Source organism: Sceloporus undulatus, chromosome 7 (assembly GCF_019175285.1).
Source record: "Sceloporus undulatus isolate JIND9_A2432 ecotype Alabama chromosome 7, SceUnd_v1.1, whole genome shotgun sequence".
Taxonomy (NCBI): domain Eukaryota; kingdom Metazoa; phylum Chordata; class Lepidosauria; order Squamata; family Phrynosomatidae; genus Sceloporus; species Sceloporus undulatus.
The window spans coordinates 1,908,088-1,917,973 of record NC_056528.1 but is presented as its reverse complement, the minus strand read 5'-3'; the positions used below and the strand labels follow the sequence as shown (position 1 = coordinate 1,917,973).

Below are 9,886 nucleotides of genomic sequence, written 5' to 3'. Positions count from 1 at the left end.
TGTATCCCGCCTCTCGCTGTATTGGATCGAGGGAGAACCAAAATCTGAAGTGGTGTGACGCCACTTCTGCTCCTCTTTGACAGTGTTGCGGATACATTCTCGTACTAACTTTGGAAACGTGAAACCATGGATAGTAGCATCCCTGATTGAAATGAATGAACAGCTCTCTAGGCATTTCTAGGTCCTCCTGCATGACTCTATGGCCAACGTCCATTAGACGCATACCACAGAATTGCGCTGGAAGACCTGGAAAATACCTAGAGCATCACTCTAAGCATTTCTAGGTCCTCCTATGCAACTCTAAGGTCAGCCTCCATCAGAAGCATACCATAGAGCTGCGCCGGAGGACCTAGGAAATGCCCAGAGAGGACGCATTCTTTCACAAGTGTGCAAGTGAAACTGTGGATACTGGTCCCTATGGATATAGGGGTCATATTGTGTATCATCTAGGGAAGACTATGATCCTCACCCGTACGACGTGACGAAGTATTTCCGGACGTGCGGATGAGGGAATTCGCGCCCGTGGGATCCGGGGAGGTCCTCGATCTTCCACTCATCTCCACCGCTTAATTCTTTCTCCCAGGAACAAAAGCCTTCTGCGCAGGGACACGAAAGGAGAGACAGTGAAGGGACGATAATAATCATAATTAATATTAATTAATAATATATTTTGGTAAGGGACGACGCACCTTCGGCGCATGGGTTCTTGATCAGGTTCCGCTTCAGGCTGCAAAGGAAGTAGTGGACCTTCCAATCCGGCGGGTTCTTCTCCAACATTTTTGGATGGTACCCGTCTGCCTGGCACTTGCGTTTCCACAAACTGGGGAGGTCGACGAGGTCCCTCCAAAGCGAGCAAACCAGGCGGCAGTTGCGGACCAGCTCCCTGGCGGGGACTCGGACCAGGACCTCGATCAAGATGTCTTCCGGCAAGACTGCAATGTGCGCCATCTCGCTCCGGAAAAGGCCTCGGGCGGCTGTGGAAGTTTGGGCGGAAAGAAAGACGAGCAAGAAAGTAATTGCGTTTGTCGTCGTTTCCGACCTGGCATCCAACCCATCACACAGTTTTCTTGTATGTACAGTGGGTTTCCATGGCTGAGCTGGGATTCGAACCCTCGTCTCCAACAAAGTATTTGCAGCTAAATGGACTTTCCATGCCCAGAAGGAAATAGACCACAGTTCGAATCCTGGCTCAGCCATGCAAACCCATTGGGTGACCTTAGGCAAGTCACACTCTCTCAGCCTCAGAGGAAGGCAATGGCAAACTGCATCTGAAGAAACTGGTCAAGAAAGCCCCATGATAGAGTTGCCCTAAACTGGAAAGGACTTGAAGGCACACAACAACTAAATACATACATACATACGTATGTATACACACACACACACATATATATATATACACCATACATACATATACATATATGCATACATATATACATACACACACACATACATCATAAATATATACACACACATATATACATATATATACACCATACAAATATATATATATATATATATACACACACACACACATACACCATTCATATGTATATATCATATATATACATACATATATACATATATATATATATATATATATATATATATGCACACACACATATTTACATCATAAATATAGACACACACATATATACATATATATATACACACACACATATACACCATTCATATGTGTATATCATATACATACATACATATACATACATATATACACATATACATCATACATATATACATGCATATATATGCACATATCATATGTATACACACACATATATATCATACATACATACAGTACATACACATATACATAATATACATTACATATATACATATTTATACATATATCATATACATACACACACACACATATATATATATACATATACTTCATACATATATATACACACACACATATCATACAAACATATACATATACATAATATGTGTGTGTCAATTGTAGCATTGATTAATGGGGCTCCCAATGAGGCTTCTCCCATGCAGAAACACACACACAGACCCCTTCCTGAATGATGGAGACTACAACTCCCATCCTCCCCACCCACCCAGCCCTTGGGGATGATGGGCCTTGTAGTCCACCCAGCAAACAGCCAATGGAAAGGGGACCCTTGCTCTCAGAGGGGAGAACTTAAAAGGGCTGTGGAAGAGAGAAGACACGTGTGTCTTGCATTCTCACGTGCAAACTGCCCCACCCTTCTTTTGCAAGCCCTTCCTTTTTGGGGGGATACCTTTGCAAAGCCAAGGCAAAGAGGGAGCCTGGGTTTAAAGCAAAGCAAAGCTAGCCGGCAGATTGCCTGGAGGAGGAAATTCCCTGGGTTTTGCACCGGGGAAATGCAAATGAGATGCAAATGCAAGCAGGAAACATAGAGCTAAAAGCAGAGTGACACAACCCAGGCTTTGCAAGGAGCAATTCCGGGTCCTTCATTTCTTATTCTTCTGTTTTACTTTCTTTGGAGGAGGAGGAGGCAAGGTATTTTCTTGGGTTGGCAAAGGCAGCTAGCTGCACTGCAAACAGAAATGCAGCCAAAGCCAAAGCAAAAGTTGCAACTGCATTTAAAAAAGGAAAGAAGTGACCAAGACAAACATTACGATTGAATTTAAAAAGAAACAACTTTTATTGCAAGCAATAAAAACAGTGAATCCTGTATACACAGTCAGTCCTCCTTATCCACGTTTTTTTCTTATCCTCGGATTCAAGCATCAAGGGCTTGAAAATACTTTGAAAACATAACGATAGGCAAGCCTTGGTTTGGCCCTTTTATATAAGGGACACCCTTTTGCAATGCCATTATAGTTAACGGAACTTGAGCATCCACAGATTTGGGGATCCTGCAGCCAAACCCCGGCGGACACGATACCCTGAGTTGCACCCTCGACATATCCATAGGTCATATCAAAATCCCTCATTTTGGCCCCAAAACATGCCCTCGAGGTTGATGTATAGTCGGGTACATGCGGCATTTAGGTCTTTTGCTATATGCCCCTAAGTTGCACCCTTGACTTATCCAAGGGTCATATCCAAATCCATCATTTTGGCCCCAAAACTTGCCCTCGACTTATACGCAAGGGCGACTTATAGTCGAGAAGATGCGGTATTTGGGACGAATGAACGCAGGTGGCTTGTGAACTATGGGGAAAAGCCTCTTTCTCTCAAGAACGGCAGCAGGGAGCGAAATTGGGGAAAACAGGCCTCGTGAATGTCGTGACAAAGAGGTCCTCTTGGGATCTTCTTCTCTCCTCCGGGTCGATCGTGACGCTGCTATCCGTGATTTTCACGTAGGTCCGAGTATAGATTTCATGTTCCAGCTCAATGTGACGGACCCCGGGAGGGTAGTACTCAAAGGTGTGTGAGACCTGAAGGTGAGAGAAGAAGAGAGAGCATCCAATTGTGAGATTTTGATGCAGCGGTTGCATGCATTGCAGGAAAGTGGACCAGTTTCGGTTCCTGTTATTCTGCATTTCCTGCACAGCGGAAAGTTTGGATCCGGTGGCCGGTGGCCCGGGTTCTTTTTAAGGCGCCATGAATGCGCCATTGGCGCATTGGAGTTGTAAGCAACCTGCAGCGACTTCTGTCCAGGACAGGACACCGCCATGATGCCGCTGGCGTTACAGGCTAGGGTTTGGGAGCATGCGGTTACTGCGTGATCCTGAACCGTACTATTGGTGACGGCACGCGGCTTTTGGACCGTCTGTCCCAGGCCACAGAATGGTAGAGTTGGAAGAGACCTCCCCCCATAAAAAGGCCATCCAGTCCAACCCCATTCTTCTGCCATGCAGGAACTCTCCATCAAAGCATCCAAGACAGACGGCCATCCAGCCTCTGCCTTAAAGGCCTGCAAAGAAGGAGGCGCTTTCCAGAAAGGTTTGGACAACTTTCAAAACTGTTTTAAAGGCGACAGCAACGCTCCTGCGTCGAAAGATATACCTGGGGTATATCTGCACTGTCTCTCCTCTCCATGGGATGGAGGTGGCTTACAGCAGTAATAAAATTCATGCAGTTAAAGCAGTTTCATGCCACTTGATCTGCTCTGGATTCTCAGATCTGCAGTTTGCTTAGAGATTTCTAGCACCCGTCCAAAATGTGCAAAGAGGATCATAGGGTCCTACGTCCCCGATTTGGGGTTTTGTGCCCTGCATCGTGTAAACAGGAGACAGTGAGTCCGGGGGGAATCTGGAATACATAATCCATGCAAACAAATCCTTACTAGGATGAATTGTGTTTTGCCGCTAGGTTGCCTTTACCTCATTCCACCAGTTATGCTCTCTGCCTTCTAGATAGCGTTCTTGAAGGATGTCGAAGGTAGCAGACAGCAGTTTTACGTGCAGCTTGCAATGGGACCTCCAGTCGGGATATTGCCTATTTTGAGGACCAAGCGAGAAAAAGAATACAATAATAATAAAAGTAATTGATTTCTATCCCGCCTCTCCGTCTGGATTGAGGCAGCATACAAATATGCGTACAAATACAACAATATAAAATAGTCCCATTATCCCTCCCACTGACACAACAGTTAAAATTCCCTTGTCACCATGAAATCACATCCCATTATTTAAACAACCAGAAGGCAGCATTAAGCAGGGATCGGCACATTTGGGTCTCATCGTCCTCGGCTCAATGGAGAGGAAGGGACCTTTGGGTGGTGACCAAGGGGTCGCAATAGAAGAACCAGTGTGGTGTTGCGGTTCGAATGTTGGACTATAAGAATCCAGGAGATCCAGGTTCGAATCCCGGTTCAGCCCTGGAAGACCTTGGATAGGTCACGCTCTCTCATCCTCCAAGGAAGACCATTGGAAACCTCTTCTGAAGATATAGGGCCAAGAAGAGGAGAGGCAGTGTGGAGTAGTGGTTTGAGTCTTGGGACTCCTGGAGACTCGAGTTCAGATTCCCACGCAGATGTGGAAATCCCTGGGGTGTGATCCGAAACGTCACCGTATGGTGACTGCCCTATTCCCCATAACAAAACCTTCCCCTATCCCACCACCATTATAACCAGTTCATCTTTCACTAGTACTCACCAGTCTTTCACGATGATCTTGGGCTTGGTTTCGTCCATCAGCTGATTTGAGTAGCCCTCCTCCATTAAATTGATGCGCTGCTTCTTGGTACCACTCCTGGGTTACAAATGAAAAGAGTCAGTGGCACAGCACTGCAATTTTATGTTCATGCTGCTTCTGGAGGATCTCCATCAGGAGATGCAGAGAAAGGACCCCATTGCAAATCCTCATTGTTTGCATGCGGTGTGCATGGCTTACACGAGGAGTGTGGGAATGCCGCACTTCCGAATCAATAGGGCAACAGACCCCTGTCGATTGCAGCAGCTGTTTACTGTTAAGTCCCTATGCAACCCATAAACTAGAGGCAACATAGGTATCGTGAATACGTAGCAATTGCAAATGTGTAACCGTAGATTCACGATCAGGATTCTGGCCCATATTTTCATGCAAATCCCCATAGGGAATGGGGGGAAATATAATTGAATCCTCAACTCTGAATAGCAGCCTGCTGGACAGGTGAAGATAAAGCATTTCTGGACATCTTGGGGAGGACAAGGGATGAATCTGCAAAGTTTGTAGAAACGGGAGCTGACGTACGGCACGATCTGCTCATCAGTGTCCCATTTGTTCCCATTCATTTGCCAGGACTCCAAGCCTGCTGCGGAAGAGCCAAAGAGATACATAGAAATCAATCGATTGATCAATGAAAAACAGCAACAGCGGGAGACACCGAATGGAGCAGTGGTTGCTCATAGAAAACAGGCAGCAAGGGTTTGTTCAGGCTGGAACAAACCCTTGTTGCCTGTTTTCTATGAGCAACCACTGAAAATGCAACCACTGAAATAAACTATCCAGGGTTCCGAACCTTATTCCTAAATAGGTTTAGTATGTCGGAGAGCTCTTTGAAAGCTATCCAAAACGTGCCACTGACTTGCCACATCCATTGATATGGCAGCTACCGTCTGCCACTCGGTCACACTGAAGTCTGAGAGATGTTTAGCTCTTTCCTCTTAGGAGAGCAGGGACCAACCTTCTCCGCAAGGGTTCTTGACTAAGTTCCTCTTGCAATTAAGAAAGCAGAAGGTCCTCCAATCTTGGAAGGTGTTATCCGACGTCTCTGGATAGAAGCCCATCCGTTGGCATTTCCGCTTCCAAAGAAAGGGGAGGTCCACCAGATCTCTCCAATGTGAGCAAACCAGCCGGCAGTTGAGGATCAGGTCCTTCCTTGGGACCAGGGACAGGACCTCTAGAAGGACATCTTCGGGAAGGTCTTTGATGGTCACCTTCTTCCTCAACAGAAATCGTATCCAGCTGGAGGAAAAACACAGAAGAGTAGATGAAGGACAGAACCAAGACCAGGGGTCACTTTGCCATGTCCTTCACCAGGAAATGGACCAAAGACCTGAGCAGCTCCTTTGCGTTTCAAGATCCACCATCATCCGGAGCATCAACCAAATGCAAGAGAAAAATGCCGTAAGAGGCAGACCTCAGAAGTAATGCATCAGAACGAATGGGTCTCTAGGCTGTTTGGACTTCAGCTCCCAGAATTCATCACTGGTGGCTATGCTGGAGGGGGCTTCCGGCAACTGAAGTACAACACAGCTGGAAGATCAAAGTTTGAGCATCCCTGCATTAGAAATTAATTTTAACTAGTAATGCTAAATGGAGAATGTGAGACTGTCCAGCTGCCTTTTCCTTGCCGTCCAGGTTGGCCATAAACCTTCTTGCTCTTGACCCTAAAAGAACCTCATCCCCTTGCAAAATGGAGACACACCTTTGCCCATATTTACAGAGATTCCTATACATGTATACATGTGCCAATATTTCCAAGGAGAGGCCAGTATTACCTGGGCTGGGAAACAGGAGGACACCAGCAGCAGAGACTTCTGGAGTGAGACATTGGGCTCCTGAGAAAGCAAAAGAGGCTGGAAAAATGGGGCTGAGACTTGGAGGAAAGCGATGCAGACAGAAATCCTTCCTTGTTGGTGTCAGCTGCCTCACTCCCAACAGAAAACATCCTTTCCCTTTATTCCCCCAAAGCAATGTGCAATAGGAAGGAACTTTCCCAAGTTCATGTGCGTGCAATGCGTCAGTGCTTAGGTCACGCAAAGCAAAGAGACGGGAGGAGTCTGGAGGAATGTAAACAGTTGAGCAGCCTGGTTCAATTCCCAGCTGGAGTGGCCTCCACACTTCCATAAATCCACATTACGCCAGACTCCAGATGTTTGTTGCTGGGTGCCTTTTTGAGTCCTTTCCGACGGACGGCGACCCTCTCACAGGGTTTTCTTGGCAGGATTTGTCTAGGGAGGGTTTGCCATTGACTTTCTTTGAGGCTGAGAGTATATGACTTGCTCAATGTCACCCAGTGGGTTTCTATGGCTGAGTCGGGGATCTGAACCCCGATCTCCTCAAACTCTAGTCCAACTCTGAAGCCATGGCATCGTGCGGGATCTCAAGATTTATTCAGAGGAGGTTTGCCATTGCTTTCGTAAGAGGCTGGCAGAAAGTGGCATGCCCCAAAGTCATGCGGTGGATTTCCAGGACTGAGCAGGGATTCGAACCCTGGTCTCCCAGAGTTGGAATCAAATGCTCAGACCACTAGGTCACCCAGTATAGTGAACCTGTCCTAGGGTTTTCTTGGCAAGATTTATTCAGAGGCGGTTTGCCATGGCTTTTCACTGTACCTTCCCCTTCATGGCGGTGGCTACAAACGTCAGGTTCAAAGTGGACGGACTTTGGAAATGGGGAAGATGCGAAGCCTGGCAAAATGGGGAAAGTACGGCGTTGCTTTCGTCTGGATGGGAGGAAGAGACAGTGGATCCTCTGCAGCGGAGGCTGCTAACATCAGATTAAAAGTGGAAGCAAATGTGGCAGAGACCATGTTTTGCAAGGTTGCAAAAGAAAGTTTTGGGTGGTGCTCTGGGTGGGATGTTTTTTTGGGGGGTCCTAACATATTTATAAATAAATAAATATTATTATAATTATTATATTTGCAGTTTTTCCACTTTCACAGGGCTCCTCCACCTCTAACCCCCAAAGGTGAAGGGTTGACACCGACAATAACAACAACAGTAGCAGCAGCAGCAATAATAGATTTATTAAATAGAAGCATAAAACCAGAGATTATGTACTTAATGCATCTGAATCACATCTCTCACTCTTTCTCACACTCCTCTCCTAGTTAACTCCAACCCTGATGCTAACTTGCCTCTGACCCTGACTAAGGCCTCATTCCCACTACCTTTTAAACCGGATCGTAATTCAGTTTGAATCAGTTCAAATGACCCTGGTTCCCACTTCAATCGAATCACTGAAGGGATTCAGCAACACTCCAGACTCATTTAACCCGTGTTTTCTGCGTCTTTTTGGATAAACCGATTCCACGCAAATGTGAACTAGTTGCAGATCAGAATCAATTTAAATTTGCCCTTTGGCCGGCTGGAGCAGGTCCATTTGGAACCGATTCATTTGTGAATGTGAGCCACAACTGGGTTATTTTAGAGGGGGGAAATGCGATCGGGGCAAATGTAGTGGGAACCATGCTCCGCTGTCAAATCGATCCATCGATTCGGATCGCAAACCGCTTTTTTTTTGCAAATGGGAATGAGGCCTAAGTCTACTCAGACTCCTAATCCCACCCTCAACGGACCCAGCTGTCACTCCTCATCTGTCAATCACTGGCCTTATTTGATTCCTTTCAGCCATTTCACCAATCGCCACTCGCTCCCAGCATCCCATTCGTTCACTCCTGACAGATCCTTACCTTACAAGCTCTACTACACGGTGCATCCCTAACTATCCAATCAGTGCAACATTCTCTCCCCAAAAGTCCATAATATCACAATATCTTCCAGGATTGCTAAGCCTCTCATAGGCCCCCTAAGTGCCTAAAACCCTTTAGCCCCCCACAATTGCTCAGCTCCGTCCTAAATCTTTCCAATGCTATCGCCACAGCGAACTCTTTGTGTTGCTTTGTTTGCTGGAAGGGCAAAGGCAAACCCTTTCCTGGGGTTTTCTTCCAGTGACCGAAATCTTACCGGTGCCTAACTCCGCTGTGCTAAAGAGGACACTTTGTGTGTTTTCTGGCCAATGGCGGCGCTATATAAATACACTTTAATAATCATCATAATAATAGGTCTCATAAATGAAGAGGAGATGGACACACAAAGCTTCAGAGAAAACCTTTTGGGGAAATGAGAGCCTGTAAGCTAGGAGGTATTTTTTTGCCTTTTCAAGAATTGCAGAGGAGAAGAGATGCAGGAGAAAAAAGAAGGCTTTTTGGGAAGATTTAGGGGAGTCGGTGCCTGGGGTTCTCTTGGTACCGTTTCTTCTGGGTCGAGGATGATGCTGGTACCGGTGATCTTCAAATAATTCCAAGTGTAGCCTTCATGTTCCACCATAATGATGCGAACTCCAGGAGGGTAATCGTCAAAGGTATGCAAAAGCTGAAGAAGAGGCAGAGCAAAAGACAGAGAGAGCAACCAGTTAGTAGTAGGTCTTGGTCTTCTTCATGCCTCTTCCATCTTCCACCCTTTCCCACCTCCGCCTTCTCTGCCATCTTCCTCTTCTATCGTCTGCCATTTCCTCCACCACCATCCTCTCATTAACCCATCCCTTTCCATCTCCTCCTCCTCTACCATCGTCATCTTCTATCTTCTGTCTCCTCTTCCATCCTCCATTCTCCATCCTCTCCCTTCTCCTCCATTCTTTTCCACCTCCTCCTCCACCACCTCCTTCTCTGCTATCTTCCTCTTCTATCTTCGTCTCCTCCACCACCATCCTCTCATTAATCCATCCCTTTCCATCTCCTCCTCCTCTACCATCGTCATCTTCTATCTTCTGTCTCCTC

The 9,886-nt window shown here is 46.3% G+C and overlaps 2 protein-coding genes across 3 annotated transcripts in view; both read right to left on the bottom strand.

The window, feature by feature from the left end:
* Window positions 1-7,974, bottom strand: part of LOC121936375 — a 9,726-nt gene extending 1,752 nt beyond the window's left edge. Inside the window, exons 1-8 of the mRNA XM_042478582.1 lie at window positions 6,885-7,974; window positions 6,068-6,348; window positions 5,530-5,695; window positions 5,059-5,154; window positions 4,285-4,399; window positions 3,250-3,396; window positions 690-1,278; window positions 470-596 (exon numbers count right to left, since the gene is read on the bottom strand). Of these exons, the coding sequence (XP_042334516.1) occupies window positions 470-596; window positions 690-1,278; window positions 3,250-3,396; window positions 4,285-4,399; window positions 5,059-5,154; window positions 5,530-5,695; window positions 6,068-6,348; window positions 6,885-7,054 (1,691 nt within the window). The 5' untranslated portion in view covers window positions 7,055-7,974. The remainder of the gene's footprint in view (window positions 1-469; window positions 597-689; window positions 1,279-3,249; window positions 3,397-4,284; window positions 4,400-5,058; window positions 5,155-5,529; window positions 5,696-6,067; window positions 6,349-6,884) is intronic.
* A 139-nt stretch (window positions 7,975-8,113) lies between these two features.
* LOC121936144 (F-box only protein 44-like) overlaps window positions 8,114-9,886 on the bottom strand; it is a 5,072-nt gene continuing 3,299 nt past the window's right edge. Inside the window, exon 6 of one of the 2 annotated variants that reach the window (XM_042478016.1) lies at window positions 8,114-9,482. In XM_042478016.1, coding sequence (XP_042333950.1) covers window positions 9,246-9,482 — 237 coding nt within the window. In that variant the 3' untranslated portion in view covers window positions 8,114-9,245. The remainder of the gene's footprint in view (window positions 9,483-9,886) is intronic. The other variant, XM_042478017.1, reaches the window with a different exon arrangement.